The following is a 19610-nucleotide window of genomic DNA, read 5'->3' as shown; positions in this document are numbered from 1 at the left end:
AAATCCGTAGCCAAAATTTTTCTGTTAATTTTCGCTTTTCCAAAAATAATTGTTAATAACAATTAAGAAACATGTTAAAGGAATTGTCATTACACCAAATGAGTGGTCTCTGGATCAAGATGATCGCATTTTAATATTTTAAATACAATTTAAATTAAGTAACATATTAAACGATTTATCCTTCTATCAAACACGAATGTTCCCTGGATCAAATGTCCTATTTTAATTATGTAATTATTTTATATTTATTTCTAACGGGTGCAGCGGAGCGCACGGGTACGGCTAGTTAGGAATATAATGATATTCTGTTGACATGTCAGCTGTGATTAAAGGTTTGAATTAATTAGTCAAGAATAAAGAAACATGTCAGAATCATGGGTATGTACAGCAATGAAGAATGCCATAACTTAGTAAATGAATATTTTCAAGAAATTTCTAGAGACGTAAGCAAATTAAAACGATGATTTTTATGCTTTAATTTTGTTAACACACATACCGTAACATATAATTATCACAATCTGCTAACAAACCTTTGATCGGCGGGAAAAGGCACATAAGTCAAAAAATAATAATTTTTCAGGAGAGACTTTCTTTTTAATTTACTCTTAACTGAATATAAGTATAATAATGAAATTCATGTATGTTAAAGTAAGACCCTTTTCAATTTAAAATACAAGAAAATTTATTATTTAAAAAATTAGAAAAATACATTAGACATGTGATTAGGTACAACAGAAAAATCGACTTTTTTTTATTTATGTGTCTTTTCCCGCCGACCAAAGAAATTATCCTCAACGAAACACTTTTTCTTAGCCTTCTGGTACTATTGATGCACTTCGTTATTTGGCGGATTGATAAGCTGGGACAAGACAGAATTTTTATCTTGAGAGTTAAGCTTTTTCTTTCTTGCCAGTATATTTTTCACATATTGGATTTATAATATTTAAATATTTAATTATATACAAGAACCTTCATAGAATGTCACAATCTTTGTTATTCACTTTAAAATGTGAAACAACATGGAATAAATCAATTATTAACAACGAGTACTTTCGCCTTTTCAGGCATCATCAGGTTTAATTTTTTAACACAACCTGATGATGCCTGAAAAGGCGAACGTACTCGTTAACAAATGTGAAATGTTGTTTCAAATTGTAAAGTGAATAACAAAGATTGTGACAGTCAATGAAGATTCTTTTCTATAATTAAATATTTATACATACGACTTTTCGGGTCAGTATGTTTTCAAAACTTGTATTTTTTGTTTTCAAGGACTTAAACATAATTTTCATACATCTTGTTTCGTATCTATGGCCTTTAGATTCTTTACTTCACTGTAGTTTTGTATGTTACTAATTATTCCCAAGATAAATATAATTTGAGACTGAATAACATTATGAAACACGAGAGTTTCCACAATCGAAAACTATAACAATGTTGATACGGAAACATTTCAAAAATTATTTTTTATAGCTCCTGGTGAAATCGCTAAATAATTCTATAATAAGCTATTCAAAATACTGATTAGTAAGATGTTCACGTGTACTTTCTGTTGTAAGGCACCTAATTTTCTTGACATGATAGCAATGTTGTTTACTCTGAAAATTTGGCCACTAGTCCGCGATAAACATTAATATTTACTTTTAAAATTTTGAAATGCTAGTAAAATGCACCATACATACTCTCAAGCAATTTTATGTTTTATTTCTTGTATGGAGATTATAAGAACCTGCTGACGTAAGTTGTTTTGCATTGAAGTAAAAAGTAACGAAGATACGAAACTGCACACGTATTTTAAAATGTTTAAATCGATGCCTGAAATCGTATTAGCATACTGAAAAAATGTGTGAAGCACTTGTTCAACAAGTGGCTTATACTTAAAATATTCCAGGAATTTTAGAACTTTATTTGTTTGTTTATTTATTCACAAAGCATAGTTTCTAGTTAATGTTCATAATTTATCCATGATGTTTCATTCAACTTTCCATGTAAATTCTGTATCTTGATGTTAGTACCTTTAACCCATACGATAACGCACGAAAAAGTAAATCGCACAACCTATAGCTCGTTTCGAACTGTAAAAGTAAATGATTCGTGAGATATTAACTCGAAATAAGTAACACGGTGCTACTAGAGTGAAGTGAACATAAAGCCTCTTATTTTTTCCATAAAATAAATATAATCACTGATCTGACTACTGAGTTTAATTACAACTGATCTGTCTACATCGAAACACCTTTTCTTCACCTCTCACTGCTACAATCGCAAATCTAAAGTGCAATTTTATAGTTCTGTAATAGTTGTCTTGCTAAACTCAAACAAATTAAATATAGGCTCGATTAGAGTAAAAACGGGACACACACACAGTGGAATAAATAGAAAACAAACAGTAATAAAAGAATAATAAAATTAAAAAAGAATTTTCCGAATCGATTGGAGTAGTTCTTTAATAAGTAAATATACGTCCTTATGGTTAGTAATTTTGATAAAACTCACTGATCTTTCTTCCAGTTTATTTATTTTTTTTAAATTAATTTCTTTAAACTTATGTAAATAATATTTCCGTCTATGGCTTACCTATTTCAAAGTGTTTTATTTTGATTTATTTATATTGGCAAACGTTTTCGCTCTACTTCAAGCATCATTCATAATTCATGTGGCATATTGTCCATGTTTGGAAGAGTCAAGATTACAATATGTAAAGTAAAAAAAAAAATAATCTAAAAACATACAAGTTCAAATCAAAGTTAAAATGTCTTGAAGTGCTTGCTTACTAATATGTATTCATTTAAAAGTGAGACTTATTTCACATAGGAGGCGAGGAGTTGGTTTTTTGTGCCTGCGGATCTGCATATAAATATACTACTGACATTTTAAAACAATATGATATGACATCCCAAGATATTAAAAATATTTGTTTAAATATCTTAAAGAAATTGATAGGCATTTTACATAATCATTCACATAATGTTTAATTTTTTAACTTTCTAAATTGCATATTGTACTATGATTGCTACCTACTGTATAGATTTTTCTCTCTATTACATATGAGGCGTTCAGAAGTCAACATGATAAACTCCACTTTTGGTTATTTTAGAGTTTCTATGTTGGCAATGTATTAAATTGACCATATTTTTAGTGGTCAATGTGATTAACTCCATAGTTCAGTAAAAAGCCCACAGAATGCAATATTCTTCTTGACTACAACACAGAATCAATTATGTGTATTCAACTTTAATCTTGAATATCTCAAAATCTTTGGAAAAGGAGTTAATCACGTTGACTTCTGAACGCCTCATATATGCATTTTTTTTAATTGTTTTCCGGACCTACTGTATATGGTCATCTGTTATGACAGACGTATGTACAAATAAATAATAAGTATGTACATATACATTGTTTTTGTCAAGCAAGAGACTTTGTATGTTTCCGTGTATATGTTAAGATGAAATTCTAAAATATTGAATACTTTAAAAAATATTACAAAGTGAATATCGTCGTTGTTCCTGCAATAACTCCTATCTGTAAAATATACAATTTTTCAGTACATAGAGGGTTGGGAATTCTTACATTTTCGAAATAAAGGAATATAATTACATATAGGAGATTTTATTATTTGCTGTATTACCATTTAAGTTATTTAATAGAGCAAAAATCTGAAAATCGATCAATATGTCACATAGGAGTTATTGCAGGATCAACGACGATATATATTATTGATGATAATGTGAACATGTACAATTTAATATAAAAGATGGTTGGCACATTGTGTCGAGTATTCTAACTTGCAAAAGCGTCTTGATAAATAATTGGTGTCATTGAGATGTCATGTTCCGACACAACCGTGGCAACCATCTTAATTATATTAAATTGTACATTTTCACAATACCAACAATAATATATATCCACTCTGTAATATTTTTTAAAGTACCTATTCAGTATTTCACAATTTGATCTTAACATATACACAAAAACATACAAAGTATCTAACTTGACAGAAACAATGTAGTATATGTACTGCCACTGAAATAGATCTTACTTTTAAACGGATGCATATTCATAAGCAAACACTCTAAGACATTTTAACCTTGATTTTAACTTGTACGTTTCTTGATTAATATTTTTGATATTACATATTGTAATCTTGACGCCTTCTTTCAAACATGGACAATATACCACATGAATTATGCCTAATGTATACGTAATTATTTTCGTGTTATTTGTGTATTTAAACTGTTAACCTGTCTCATGTTCAGACTTAAGACTTGAAGATGCTCGAAGTAGAGCGAAAACGACTGTCAATATAAGTAAGTTAAAATAAAACACTTTGAAATAGATAAGTCACAGACGGAAATATTATTTACACAAATTTACTATAGGATTTCTCGGAATTTTAATGTCTATAAAATTAATTTTTTTAGCTTCACTGCTGTTGTGGTTTTAACAAAAGAAACTAACCTTCAACTTTTACCGATGATGTTTCTTTAATTTGCTTCAGCTTCCTGTGTATTTACACAATAATGACCAACAATTCCTCATCACATCTTAATTCTTGTACAACGAAGTCACTGTTGTTGTTTAGTCAACTGTCATAAGACAGTGATACCAATAAGGCAACCTTCTGAGGCAACTAGGTCAGGAGATAGGGTGGCCAGTTCCTTTCCCTCTAAGAAGTCACTATAAGTGAAAATTAAAATTACATAAAGTGAAATATATCTAATTATGGTTGCATATCCTATTCCTTTAACTTTTGAGTCATGTACAAAGGATACTGTCCTTTATTTACCTCACTCTATCATACTTTTCACACCTTTAGATGGTAAAAAGAAACGGGTTTAATTCTCTAATGAAGAACTCGCATTCCGCTCTAAGTTTAGCATCATTTTAGCCATTTAGCATTACATTAACTTATTTCTTTAAACTTAAAAAATTTAATTCTATGTTTTGTCATATTATTTATGCTTAATGTTAATTAATTTAGGTAAATGTTCTGCCTTAGCGAAATACTTGTATAAACAAGAGAAAATTTCATTTGTCTACTGTAAGTGCAGTGTAAAAAGGAATATTAGATAGAATCTACTCATATGTTGCAAAAAGTAAACCCACCGATGAGAACTAGATATGCAAAAGGGTATACAATTTCAATTTAAATAAAATTCAAATTATTGAAATATTTTGGGATTACTGTATAGTAATGAAATATTATTATTTCTCAAATAAATACTAGAGTCTTGTCATTTATGAGTCCGTTCTGAAAACCAGAGTTTAGGCTATTTCATAAATACGAAACAACACTAGTTTTACGTTTCAAAAAATGTGGCGAACGAAATCTTATTCTTAATTTGAAACATAACATTCACAATTTCTTCCCACCAAAATTTGTGTCACTTTATTATAAACAGGAAATAAAAAGTTATGCCAAAATCGGCAAGTTAACAGAATGTAACTTAATATCTCTTTCCTCATTCTTTTCATATAGGCTACGTAGAGTACATAAGAAGACTAGGCCTACAAGAATTTCATTTTTATAAGTAAACATATTTTTTCTTCTGTAATGTATTTCATTTCGCAACACATGTAACTGATTATCATTTACACCTCAAAATAATGACAATTTCATGTATTTATAAACTGAAGTAACTATGATGACTACAATCATTTGTGGCCTAAGTTCTTCTAAATTGTATATTATCAATTCACGTAAGAAATATTCATTCACACTGAATCACTTTATATCTTCAGGTAAAAACGAAAACCTACGCTTTCATAAAGTACGCGTATATATAATACTGACATATTTCCCGTGAATATGTTTAACTTAACGCCTTTCTTGTAACGCTAATAAGTTTCAAAATTGAAACAAATACTACTGAAATAAATATGCCTCATAGAGACTTCATTGCTGAATTAATACAATAAGTATGCAATTTAGGATAACAGACGGCTGAAAATAGTATGTGATGACAATCGATCCTACCACTGATAATGGTAAAGTGGCATCACTCACCCTGGTGGAAGCGGTGATTGCAGTCTGCGCGTCCGCGACAATGGCGACGACCTCGACGGTGTAGGTATCGGAGCCAGCTTCCCTGTCCAGCTGCACGGCGGTGGAGAGGATACCCAGCTTGGTGTCGACGTCGAAGAGCCGGTCCACTTGTCTTCCCTGGGCGCCGGTCACGTTGGTCACGTAGTACTCCAGCTCTCGGCCGTCGGGCTGTCCTGTAGCACGCACGGTCAGGATGCTGGTCCCAGGGGGCTCGTTTTCATACACACTCCCGGCCAACCCCGTCGCACTCCCGCCCTCGAACACCAACGCACCGCCATGGCCATCTCCCCTCGCGATGACGGTGATGTATGCGTCTGTGGATTTCCTCTCTGACTGGACGGCCTCGTCCGTCGCTTTGACCGCCAGGTGATAGCGGGCATCTGGGGACACGATGGCCCGCCGGAGAGTCAAGGCGCCGGTGCTCCTGTGCAGACGGAAGAGTTCCGTGTCTCCGCTTACCAACTCGTAGGTGACGAGGCCGTTGGTGCTGGAGTCCAAGTCCCTGGCAGACACCTGCATCACGTGCAGGCCGTTGCGTGGCAGCAGTGCGGCGCTCATCGACACGAACAGGGGGGCGTTGTCGTTGATGTCCTCCACGATCACCGTCACCAGCTTCTCTGCAGATAGCCTAGTGTTCTCGGGCAGCGCCTGGTCTGTGGCCACCACTAGCAGTCTGAACGTGTCAATGGACTCCCTGTCAATAGGCAGTAATGTATGGATCACACCTGTAGCGGGGTTGATGCCGAAGTGGCGCCTGGAGTCGTCCGGTTCCTGCCGCGATATTGTGTACTTCACCCGGCCGTTCAGGCCGGAGTCCGGGTCTTCTGCAGCAACTGTCACGATGGGCGTGTGGACCGGAATGCCCTCGCGGATCTGTCGGACGATGGCCGTGTTGGGGAAAGCTGGGGGGTTGTCGTTGCTGTCCTCCACTGCGACATGGAACAGGATGGTAGTGGAGAGCCTGGGATTGCCGCCATCCGACGCCGTGATGTTCAGTGTGTATGATGTCAGCTCTTCGTAGTCCAGAGCCTTGTGAAGGAACAGCGTACCGGACAGTGGATCCATGTGGAAGGCGTCGCGGCGGTTGCCCGCCCCGATTGAGAATGTCACTTCGCTGTTCACTCCGAGGTCCGCGTCTGATGCCCGGAACTGCACGAGACGAGTGTTGATAGGCGTCGTCTCCAGTACTGAAACTCTCGACTCGGTCTGAGTGAACTCCGGCGCGTTGTCATTCTCATCCAAGATGTCCACTGCGACTGTCGCCGTGGCGCTGAGTCGCACGCTCAGTCCGGCGTCCTGAGCAGCCACGCTGAGCAGGTACCTCGACTTCGTCTCCCGATCCAACGCTCGGGCCACTGTAATCTGACCGGTGGCCTCGTCAATTGCGAAGTGTCCCTGGGCGTCGCCGTTCACGATGGAGTAGAAGACGTCACCGTTCAAACCTTCGTCGGCGTCGGTGGTGGACACTCTAAATATCTGCGTGCCGAGGGGCGATGCTTCCGAAATCTGAACTTTGTACGGAGTCCTCAGGAACTTGGGAGCGTTGTCGTTTTCGTCAGTAACATAGACATTCACTTTGACCTTGTCCCTCAGTCTCGTGACGCCGTTGTCCGTGACTGTGGCTTCCAGCGTCACGTAGCTCTGTCCCGTACTCTGCACCAAGTCCTCCCTATCAAACACGTGCAGAGTTTTAATGAATCCGTTCTTGGGATCGATTGCAAAGTCCTTTTGTGCATTCGCCAAAGAGAAAGTCAGCTCTGCATTTCTTCCTATATCACGATCAGTAGCAGTCAGTTTCCCGACGAAAGAGTCCGGTGGTTCGTTCTCTCGAAGGTGAAACGTGAAGGTCGAGTTTGTAAACTGAGGAGCGTTGTCGTTCTCGTCAATGACATGCACGACTACTGGCACTTGGGAACTTCTAGGCGGATCGCCATGATCTCTAGCAGTCACAGTTAAAGAGTAATAGTCCCTGTTTTCACGGTCTAACGCACTTCTAACATACAAATAGCCGTCGGGAAACACTCCGAACTTGCCATCAGAATCTCCCTCTGTTATAGCATACTGCACCAAACCATTTGCGCCAAGATCTGCGTCTGATGCAGCCAGAGCGAAAAACCTTGCGTTCACAGGTGTTGATTCTAGAAGCGAAGTTTCGTAGGACGTGTGGTCGAACACCGGAGTGTGATCATTGACGTCTTCCACAGTTACGACCACCACGTGGCGCGACGACAACGGTGATGGCTCTCCGGCGTCTGTGGCAGTCACTTCCACACTCATCGCGCTACCTGGTTCAGCTCTAATCGGACGGTTCAGATAAATCACACCAGTGGACTCGGCGATTCTGAACTGCTCCTCCGGATTGTAAGACAGAGTATAACTGATTCTACTATTCTCGCCCGAGTCCCTGTCCCTGGCCCTTGCCAAGTACACCTCCTGGCCGACCGCAGCATTCTCGGCTAGCCTGACTTCGTCCTTGTCTCTGGAGAATACAGGAGCGTTGTCGTTTTCATCCTGTATTGTGATGTTAACCGTCGTTCTTCCATATGCAAGACCCGCCCTAGCTATCACGGACAAACTGTACACTGACACTTGCTCCCTATCGATCCTACTAGCAGTCGTTATCATTCCCGTGCCTTCGTCGATCTTGAAGCTCCTGTTTGGATCGCCGTACACGATGGAGTAGCGCACGGCTGCCATGTCGATACCGAGGCTCCTCGGTCTGACTTGAACACGCCCCACATCTCGGCCTATAGACGGCGCCCTGTCACCGTAATCTTCAGATATCTGGAACTCGTACCCGCTGTAGGATTCGAACTCCAGCTCTTCTACTCTACTCTCCTTGACGATCTCCACTTCAGCGTCCTGGAGAGCCTTTCGGTCCCCGCCGTCCATTGCCGTAATGACGAGCTTGAACAAAGCGTTCTGAGACTCCATGAGAGACGTCTTGAGTGTCACTACTCCGGTCGACTCGTTGACGTCGAACATGTCTCTCTGCTCCCCTGTGTCTTGCAGAGAGAACCTCACAATCGCGTGTTCCTTGTCGTCGCGATCAGTCGCTGTGACTTGTAGAATGGATGATCCCACTGGAAGATCTTCACGAACGGATGCGAAGTACAGCTGGGGATAGAACTCGGGACTATTGTCATTCACATCCAACACCGACAAAAACACTGTAGCAGTGGCGGACTGGGGAGGGACACCCTGGTCACGAGCAACCACGTGAACTTCGTAACTCGGCAATGTCTCTCTGTCCAAAGCTGTCTTTGTTGTCAACTGTCCTGTGAGCGAGTCCAATGCGAAGACTCCTGGATACCGCTCCACCAGTTTGTACGTTACACTGCCGTTCGTCCCTTGGTCGTGATCTGATGCGGTCAACATAGCTACTAATGTGTCTGGAGGAGTGCTTTCAGAAAGTGACACATTTATACGTTCTTGTGAGAAGACAGGTCGCTCGTCATTTTCGTCTAGGATTGTCACTTTCAATTGAGTGTAGGCCCACTTAGGATTTGGTCCTCCGTCCCTAGCAGATATCCTGAGCTCCACGGTGTCCTGAACTTCTCGATCAAGTGGCGCCCTGGTTGTTATCAGGCCGGAGTCCACGTCCATTTCAAACCAGCGGTGCTCATTTCCGGAAACAAAAGCGTAATATATCTGAGCGTTGACGCCGGTGTCTTCGTCCGTGGCTGTTATGCCGGCGACATAAGTACCGGGTGGTGCCAACTCGCTGAGAACAGCAGAATATTCACTCTTCTCAAACACGGGTTCATGGTCATTGACGTCATTCACATGTATCACAAGGAAGGCGGTAGCTGTACGAGGCGGTTGACCCTTGTCGGTGGCCACGACTGTCAGATTGTATTTGTTGACCTCCTCCCTGTCCAGGACGCCGTGAACCCTAACAATATCGAAGCTCGGAGTGTAATCCAGACGGAAGTGACCCAGTTCGTTACCAGCTCTTATTTCAACTGTGGTTTCACCATTTAAGCCCTCATCGAGGTCGACTACAGATACGGCAGCCACTACAGACCCATTAACGGCGTTTTCGTCCACAGTAGCGAACCCGGCAGTAGAAGGAAAGTACTGGAACCTTATCACCGGATCGTGGTCATTTGCGTCCACCAAATTGACGGTTACGTACGTACGACCGTCTTGTCTAGGTGACCCGTGATCCCTAGCGAACACTGTAAATATACAACTCTTGGGACAGCCCCCGCCACCGGAAGGCCTTGTTGGGAGTTGAGGACAGCTCTGCTGGGGACAGTCTAGTGTTTCAGTTGTTGATATTACACCGGTCTCTGGATCGACTCCGAATTGCCGCTCCGTGTCCGCCAAGTAATATGTGATCTTAGCATTGTCGCCTACGTCACTGTCAGTTGCCATGACTTGGAGCACGGGAGTGCCCGGAGGGACGCTTTCGTTTAGGGACACTATGTAATCGCTGTGATCGAATATTGGCGGGTTATCGTTCACATCCAAGATCGTAACGTTAACTTGCAAATAGCCGTATCTCGGCGGGTCGCCGCCGTCTCTAGCCGAAATATTGAGTTGGTAAAACGCTCTGGTTTCTCTGTCTAATTTTCCAGTGGTCTCTAAGTGGAGATAGGTGATTTCCCCGCTAGGATTGGCAGTGACTACGAGACGAAACTTATCATCTCTGTTGCCCGCAACTATCCGGTAGTCGTCGGATACTCCATTCGTGCCCGCGTCGCGATCACTCGCCGTGTCCAGCAGCAACCGGGTACCGGCCGCCGCACTTTCGGAGAAAGTCACAGCTATGCTCGGCTCGGGGAATTCTGGGGCGTTATCGTTCACATCTACCACAACAATACGGACCTCGATCGGATACGTGGGCTGACTGGACAGTACAACTAGGTCATACCTATCGTTACGTAAGGATTCGCGGTCCAACACTACTGTTGTACGTATTTCTCCCGTGTTCGAGTCGAGAGTGAATTCCCTGGGTGGCTCGTTGAAACGATATGTAAAATTAGGTTTTATGGGAATGGAACCGACTATAGTCCCGCGGGGCTGGCCTTCCAGTATCTCGAGAGTGACCCGCGTGTCCACGGCCCGGGACTGCATCTCTCCGAGCTGATGGCCGGGGCCCGGGCTCTGCACAGCCACAGTAGCGGCCACGTGGAACAGCAGGCACCAACACCACGGCCGCACCATGATTGCACTCAATGATGTTTACTTCGCGGTCCTCCTCGCTCTGATTTATTTTAACCACCGCACATGTTACTATGTCATGTTTGATACAACGCCCTAGCTAAGTCGCTTGTCACAATTACACATCGACGCCCTCTTCTTGCATCGCACTTAACACTTTCCAATGACTTCACTGTTGTGTTTGATTGTAAACACTTTCTTGTGGCCGATATTGTGTACCTCTCGTCACAAAACACAAACACGAAAACGGGAATCGGTTTAAAGCGCGATAAAAGTTGTGTCAAATATTATTTTTTTTAGTTTCAGTGATAAATACACGATAGCACGACACGTCTGTTCACGCGAAGACGAACTCGAAATAACGCACTATTTCCACGCACACGCACACACACCGACCGCGCTAGATATTCACGTGTCTTGTGACAACAAACCCGTACATAAGTATTCTTTCTTATTACTAGCTACAGTGATTCGGCAATAGACCGGCACTTGTTCCTAGCTGCTTGCTGAAGACGACTGAACATACTTTTCTCCCCGTCCCTCCGTGTACCTCCCCAAACTTCTCTCTCTCTATCCTTCACAATCTCTCTCTCGCTCACTCTCGTTCGTTTTCTTCTCTTTTCTCCCGGCAGGGGATTACGGCTGAGAATAGATGGGCCTTCCTCTGAGACAGGTATTCAACATGGCTGACTGACTGACTGAATGCCTGTTGCAGTGGTTTTGGTATGAGGAGACTAACCTTCAAACATCGGTAGATAAGAAAGACAGTCTCGAAGAACGATCGTGAAACCACATCTTTTTCAGTACAGTAAACCATCACTAATCGGTAAAATGGGGCTAATTAAATTTAAATTAATCACGAGCACGCTTATCTTAATTACACTCATTTCTTTAATTATCATGTTCCGTGTTTTATGTTTTATTTTTACCTCGTATTAGTAGAACTAAAGTCATGCAGTCACCGGTGTCACAATCCAGTAGTGAATGGCACATACGAAACAGGATTTGCAATATCACAGTGGCTAATTACACTTTATGACTTGTGTTTACAAGTAACTGACCACGACCAACTAAAATGTTGAAATTATTCCGTTCATCATTTTAAAAAAAAATTACATTTTGTGTCAAATGAGGTTAACTGTACCACTCGCGCCAATGTAGTCGCGCTCACTTGCTCCGCGCACAACACTTACTGACAACGTACACATGTGTTAGCATCGCACTGTTATTTTTGTGAACCATCATCTTCTTCTTAGAAGCAAATGCCTTTGAACTTTCCTCACACACCACAACGTGCTAGCAGGTGTTGGAAAACAGCAAAGAATAAACAAACTAAAACCAATTCCATCCAACATCGATTGTCTAATCAACATCTTTTCACGTCATGCCATCTCTAGTACCACAGTCCTTCTTTTCTATGACAACAAACACACGTCGCTGTTAGTGAAACAAGCGAAGTTCGCGAACCGTGATTCTCTTGCGGACTGGTTACACTGCTGTTGCTGATGGCTAGAGTTGCAGCAACAAACTTTTAACCTCTCTCGCTTTTCTCTTACCCGCTCTCCTTCTCTCTCTTCCTCTCGCTCGCTCTCTCTTTTCCTCTCTCTCCTCTTCAGGCTAGTAACTTCAACTACCGAGAATAAATTCTCTTCTTCTCTTTCCATTCTTTTCCCCCAGAGCCACCATTACTTGGAGAGTCGGGCGAAAGAGTGAGAGGGGAACTCTCTTCCACCAATCAGGCGACTTCTAATCCTACCTGCAAGGTTGCCAGACAGTTCTCCGTATTATGAAGTCCGAAGTCTTGGTATAATAACAAAACTTGTAATATAAATACGGTTTCGTTAGATATAGGAACCAATCAACAGGTGAAGTAACATTTTTTTCAGATATATAATTCTAACTTATTGGACGATGTATGTTCCATTCCAGACAACAAAGAAGTCTTCTTACAAATTTTACAGAATAATCGTGAAGTCAAATACTGTACATTCTTTTATTAGACAGATACCGGGAGTGATTTACCGAGAGAAAAACGCTACAGTAAGAAAATTCAGCACGTGCTCTGCACTAATTATTAACATCAATTTATCCGCTTATTGAGTTCTTATAATTATTTATTATAATAAATTTTAGTTTACTTTCCGCACTGGTTTTTGGATTCTCAGACGAAATATTTCTTATCGTTATGCTATACATAACAAATAAATGTTAACATTTTTCCGAGCGTAAATCAATCGTGATCTTCAAACCCTTTGTAATAGAGATAAAAAATCGTTATGAGAGATGACTGTGTACTGTAATGTTCTGAAAATATAATAGACATGCTTAATTCTGTTTCATGTAAGCAATTATCATGATACATTCGTAAACAAAAACATTATTAATTGTTTTAAAATAATTTATAGATGAAAATAAAATATACAGGCTTACATAGATTGATATGAGAAGAAAGCAAAACCATTCACGCGTCTCTGACATAAAATCTGCAATTAGGCCTATTTGCCTATATACAGTGCTGTAGTTGGACCGGAACCCAGTTCCGGTAAAAATAGCATTAGGATGTCATAGTTCCAGTATAAATAATACAGAAAACGATTGATGAAGCACAATTTAGTAGTTTCTGAAATAGAGTTCCGGCATAAGAAAATTTCAACTATAGAGTGAACTGTAAGTAATGTCATTAATTTCGGGGGTTATTCTTTGCGATATTTTAAACAAAAAAGTTTAATACAATTTTGCTTGTTTTTGTTTCCTTTTCGAGATAAAAACTGTTTTATAAGAAACATTTTATAGCGTGTTTTGGGAAAGTCATTGACAATAAGCTCAGTCAATTTAAGAGAGCAGTGTATTATGATAATAAATAATTTAAAGAATTTTAGTTCTGTGCAGAAATTTGATCTGAACAAATGTAACATTTTAACATTTCTTTGCAGAACGAAAAGTTACATTTGTTCGGATAAAATTTCTGCACACTTAAAAGCCAAAACTAAAATTCTTTTCAATCATTTATTATCATAATACACTGCTCTCTTAAAATGACTAATAGAATAGAATAGGATAGAAATTAATCAGGCCCACAGAAAAATAAAAATCATTAATAAATCGTGTAAATTTTACATATTTTAAAACTATAATCTTTCACTGAATTATTGTAAATTAACTACATTTCCATTTCCTAATACACGTTTGACTTACGAAAATTTTGGAAACGTGGGAGAGTTGTGTAACACATTTCATAATTAAAAAATTAATTAATTTCTTATCTGTGCAAAGAATAATATAATAAACTGATATTTTATTTCTTTCATACTGGCATATATGTTGTTGTTTCTGTTTAGTCCAGAATATATACATAGAGTATATCAGTTAATTAATTATAATTGGATATATGAAACCGTTCTCTGGTTAATTTTTAATCCATGGTTTCCATTTTTAAATGAGAAATTGTATAAAAGCAAACACTGAGAAAAAGTTTTGGTAGTGTTACGTCAAAAAAGTACTTACGATTACAAGAAAAAAAAATTATGTTCGTAATGCCAAATATAGAGTAGGGCTATAAAGTCTATACAGTACCTACTGTAGGAAACAAATAAAAAAGGACTAACAGAATCCGATAACTAGAAGATTTAAAATCTAAAAACATACTGACAATCTTATAAATTTCTAAAACTTGTATCAGAGTAAGTCATTCTCAACTTACATAATTATTTTGAAGTTCGATGTTTCATAGCGAATACCAGAGTTTCTAGTCAAAGTCTGTGGTTTTAATAATCTGACATTTTATATGAGTATCGAGTGTCCTCAGACAATTTCGAGGTTGCATGCTTAGTCTCGTTATTATTGTAAGGGTACGGATTTTTATGTAAACAAATATAATAACTAAGACAAAAAATTCCGATCCAGAATACGGTAATTTGTAAATTTAATTTTATTTCACATAAAACTACATATTTTTGTAATATTTTCATGTAAATACATATTTTTTAATATTTAGCTATAAGTACATAAACTGTTATTTTTTCTTTGTTCTAATTTTTAATTCAATCCAAAAACTCCTACACACCGTTCGAGTGACGGAAAAATTATATTGTCAGAAATGCGGAGCAGCAATCTCAAGTCTTGCAGCTTTTAGCAGGTAATGAACATAGTATGGTCGCTTCATGTGCAACGTCTAGACAAGTTCTTTTACGTGAAGTAGCTTCCTCTTCACATACCCTGTTTTAAAAAAGTCTGAATATTACATAGATTTATGCAAAACTTTTCTTTAATCTAATATTCCTTTATATAAATTGAAAAGTCCAGAGCTTAAGAAGTTTCTTACAAACTACGCAAATTTTGAAACGCCAAAAGATTCAACATTAAGAAAAATCTATGTACCTGCGTGTTATGAAGTTTCTTAGAAACTACACAAACTTTGAAACATGAAAAGAATCAACATTAAGAAAAATCTATATCCCTGCGTGTTATGAAGTTTCTTAGAAACTACACAAATTTTGAAACATGAAAAGATTCAACATTAAGAAAAATCCATGTCCTTGCGTGTTATGAAGTTTCTTAGAAACTACACAAATTTTGAAACTTCAAAAGAATCAACATTAAGAAAAATCTATATCCCTGCGTGTTATGAAGTTTCTTAGAAACTACACAAATTTTGAAACATCAAAAGATTCAACATTAAGAAAAATCTATGTCCCTGGGTGTTATGAAGTTTCTTAGAAACTACACAAATTTTGAAACATCAAAAGATTCAACATTAAGAAAAATCTATGTCCCTGCGTGTTATGAAGTTTCTTAGAAACTACACAAATTTTGAAACATCAAAAGATTCAACATTAAGAAAAATCTATGTCCTTGCGTGTTATGAAGTTTCTTAGAAACTACACAAATTTTGAAACTTCAAAAGAATCAACATTAAGAAAAATCTATATCCCTGCGTGTTATGAAGTTTCTTAGAAACTACACAAATTTTGAAACATCAAAAGATTCAACATTAAGAAAAATCTATGTCCCTGGGTGTTATGAAGTTTCTTAAAAGCTACACAAATTTTGAAACATCAAAAGAATCAACATTAAGAAAAATCTATGTCCCTGCGTGCTATGAAGTTTCTTAGAAACTACACAAATTTTGAAACGCCAAAAGATTCAACATTAAGAAAAATATATGTCCCTGCGTGTTATGAAGTTTCTTAGAAACTACACAAATTTTGAAACGCCAAAAGAATCAACGTTAAGAAAAATCTATGTCCCTGCGTGTTATAAGTTTCTTAGAAACCACACAAATTTTGAAACGCCAAAAGAATCAACATTAAGAAAAATCTATATCCCTGCGTGTTATGAAGTCTCTTAGACACTACACAAATTTTGAAACGCCAAAAGAATCAACGTTAAGAAAAATCTATGTCCCTGCGTGTTATAAGTTTCTTAGAAACCACACAAATTTTGAAACGCCAAAAGAATCAACATTAAGAAAAATCTATATCCCTGCGTGTTATGAAGTTTCTTAGAAACTACACAAATTTTGAAACGCCAAAAGATTCAATATTAAGAAAAATCTATATCCCTGCGTGTTATGAAGAAATACTAAGAAAGATCAGAGCAGAATGTGAAAATAAAAAAAAATATGGGTAAACATGGACGAATCATCAGATTCTAGCAGTAGGAAAACGTTGTGGTAGATGTGCTAGAAAATAATGAAATAGTTTCGAAGCGGTGTTTTCTATTAGCATGTAAAGCATCGAATCATGTAACCAATGGCTCGATTATTCAATGAGTCTCTGCAGTTGTTATGGTGGAATGGGGTCAAATTTTATAATGTTCTTACTTGCGGATGCTGCTCTGTATTTGAAGAAGGCAGCAGAAGGCCTTTCTGTAAGTTTCCCAAGCATTATGCACTTAACTCCTGAGCACGAGTCTCACTCATTCAGGAGTGGGATAGTTTATCTTTCATTGTATTTATTAACTTGTATTCATTTCAAACTTACTAGCAATAAAAATAAATAAAAAAATAAAAATTAAAAAAATAATACGTGATTTAAAAAGGGTATATGAGCTACCTGATATTCTAAAGTGGACAAATTAATTTCAAACAGCAAAAAAGTGTTCATGAAAGCTCCAAAAAAAATCAGTTTGTTCAAAGCTGATAATCCACATCTTGCACTTCCACCTAGACCCTGGTTAAGACTGGTTCACAATAAACCGGGAACGGAAACGACAACAAGAACGGGAACGGAAATAATGTTGAAATAAATGCATTTAAATGTGAGCATTCGCAATACTTAATTGTGAATGCTCACATTTAAATACATTTATTTTAACAATATTTCCCTTCTCGTTGTCCTGGTTTATTGTGAACTAGCCTTTACTCGTTGGGGAACATAGTGAGAAGCAGTAGTATATCATCCAGATAATTTTGAAAATTTTAATGTCTGTGAATGTCTAGTATTAGCACAGTCTAGTATACACAGTCACGAAGCTCAATACATAGTAAATATGCATCCATAGATAGTTGCTAACCACTAGGATCGCTAATATCGCTTCATTACGGACAATGCGAAATAGTATCGGCACAGTCTATTGTTCTTAGCACCCTCACAACTTAAGCTTCGTGACTGTATATACTAAACTGTGGTATTAGTTCAATTGTCTGAAGAGTGAGGAAAGAAGATTTTTTTATTAACTGATTATATTTTTTCTTCCATTGCAGAAAACCATGTACTGCTTATGCTTAGGATGAACTACGTTCCATTTTGAAAGGAACTATCCCGTTATATAATATTCCCGTAATGAATATCAATATAGAAGTGGAAAATTGAACTAGAAACAATTAAAAGGTATGCGACTGTGTGTCTTTACAAGGAAATTTAGAGCTGTGAGGAAGCGACTATACGAGCTCCAAGCCTGCTGGCCACTTGTCTTACTCCTTTTATCACTATTCTGCCTGTATAATATTTTTTTCATCGGGTTGACTTAAATACCCCTTAGTCTCGTTTTCAATTGAAATGAATTCAAAAAGTAATTTAAATTACACTCTATCGACAAACATAACATCACATCGTGTAGAGAAACAGAAAACAATACTACAAACATGTGGTATCTCGATAATAGTGCATATCGTCGTTGTTCCTGCAATAACTCCTATGTGACATATTTATCGATTTTCAGATTTTTGCTCTATTAAATAACTTAAATAGTGATACAGCAAATAATAAAATCTCCTGTATGTAATATTATATTTCTTTGTTTCGGAAATGTAAGAATTCACAGTCTCCTATGTACGGCTGTCATAGGATGAATAAATGTGTTTTTTTCTTCCTACTGAAAAATTTTATATTTTGCACATAGGAGTTATTGCAGGAACAACGACGATATGTCATTGAAGGTGCATCGTTAACTGCTGTTCAGTGGTTATCGAACTGAATTAGTCACAGCATATTCTAAACGATAATTTATTGAGAAAGAAGATTATTTTAAATATTAATCAGATATTACCTCCCCAGTGGATACGAATAACACTTAGATTTACTCAAATACTATGTTGAATTTTACTCTTTTTTTCATTATATCTTTCATTTTATTAACAGCATCTCCAGAGAACGAAGAGAAATTCTATGTATTTTAATAATGCACTTATGAGTGGCTACAAGGGCCGTAGCAATGTGGTACTTGACTTACCTCTATAGATTACGATTTTTACAACATTTTAGCATCCTAAGTTTTATGAACTCTTCAGAACACGGAAAAAATTAATGTGGGGCAACTGTCCAGTTTTTAATTAAAACTGTAGTCCTACTTTTGGCGCAAAACATTGCTATCATAGGCAATACTACGACTGCTGAATTTATACAAAGTAAATGAACAGCACGAGTGGTATTTCTTTAGAGTGTAGACTATCACGAATATAATATGTAATAGCATTAATAAGCTGGGTATATAGATGAGAAACACATAGTTTAAAACAATGCATGAAGTGCAATAAAAAATTTACTATTTTCTTCGCATCCATTTTCTTTTCAATACAACTTCGCGATTGTTCATGTTCCTTCATAACGTACAACGCTAGACCTAAACATATTGAATAACCTAACTCACTATTTTGTCATTATCCAAAAGCTGTAATAGCATTGTCAAAATTGTTTCGGAATAAGTATTATATTACTTTCGCGTGTTAAATGCTAGGTACAATACCTTGTTAACTGGTTTCAGCCTGTTATGGGCTATCTTCAGAAATGATTGGTGCTGGTCTTCACGCCTTTTGTTTGCATTTCCTGTGGGGGTGTGTTTGTGTAGTGTAACGTGGAGTCAAAAAGTGTGTGTGTTCTGAAATTGAGTTGTGTGTTGAGAATTTCATATGTATGTGTATTTGTGTGCCTGTATATTTTGTAATGTTCTAGTGTGT

At 37.8% G+C, this 19610-nt stretch overlaps 1 protein-coding gene across 1 annotated transcript; it reads right to left on the bottom strand.

Moving 5' to 3' along the window:
- Positions 1-5726: 5726 nt before the first annotated feature.
- LOC138709006 (cadherin-related tumor suppressor-like) lies at positions 5727-12807 on the bottom strand. The gene has a single exon (XM_069839449.1). The coding sequence runs from the start codon at positions 11216-11218 to the stop codon at positions 5897-5899; it is 5322 nt and encodes a 1773-aa protein (XP_069695550.1). The 5' UTR covers positions 11219-12807; the 3' UTR covers positions 5727-5896.
- Between the last annotated feature and the right edge of the window lie 6803 nt (positions 12808-19610).

Source organism: Periplaneta americana, chromosome 11 (assembly GCF_040183065.1).
Source record: "Periplaneta americana isolate PAMFEO1 chromosome 11, P.americana_PAMFEO1_priV1, whole genome shotgun sequence".
Lineage (NCBI taxonomy): Eukaryota > Metazoa > Arthropoda > Insecta > Blattodea > Blattidae > Periplaneta > Periplaneta americana.
Note: the sequence above shows the minus strand (reverse complement) of the source record. Positions and strands in the feature narration are given on the sequence as shown.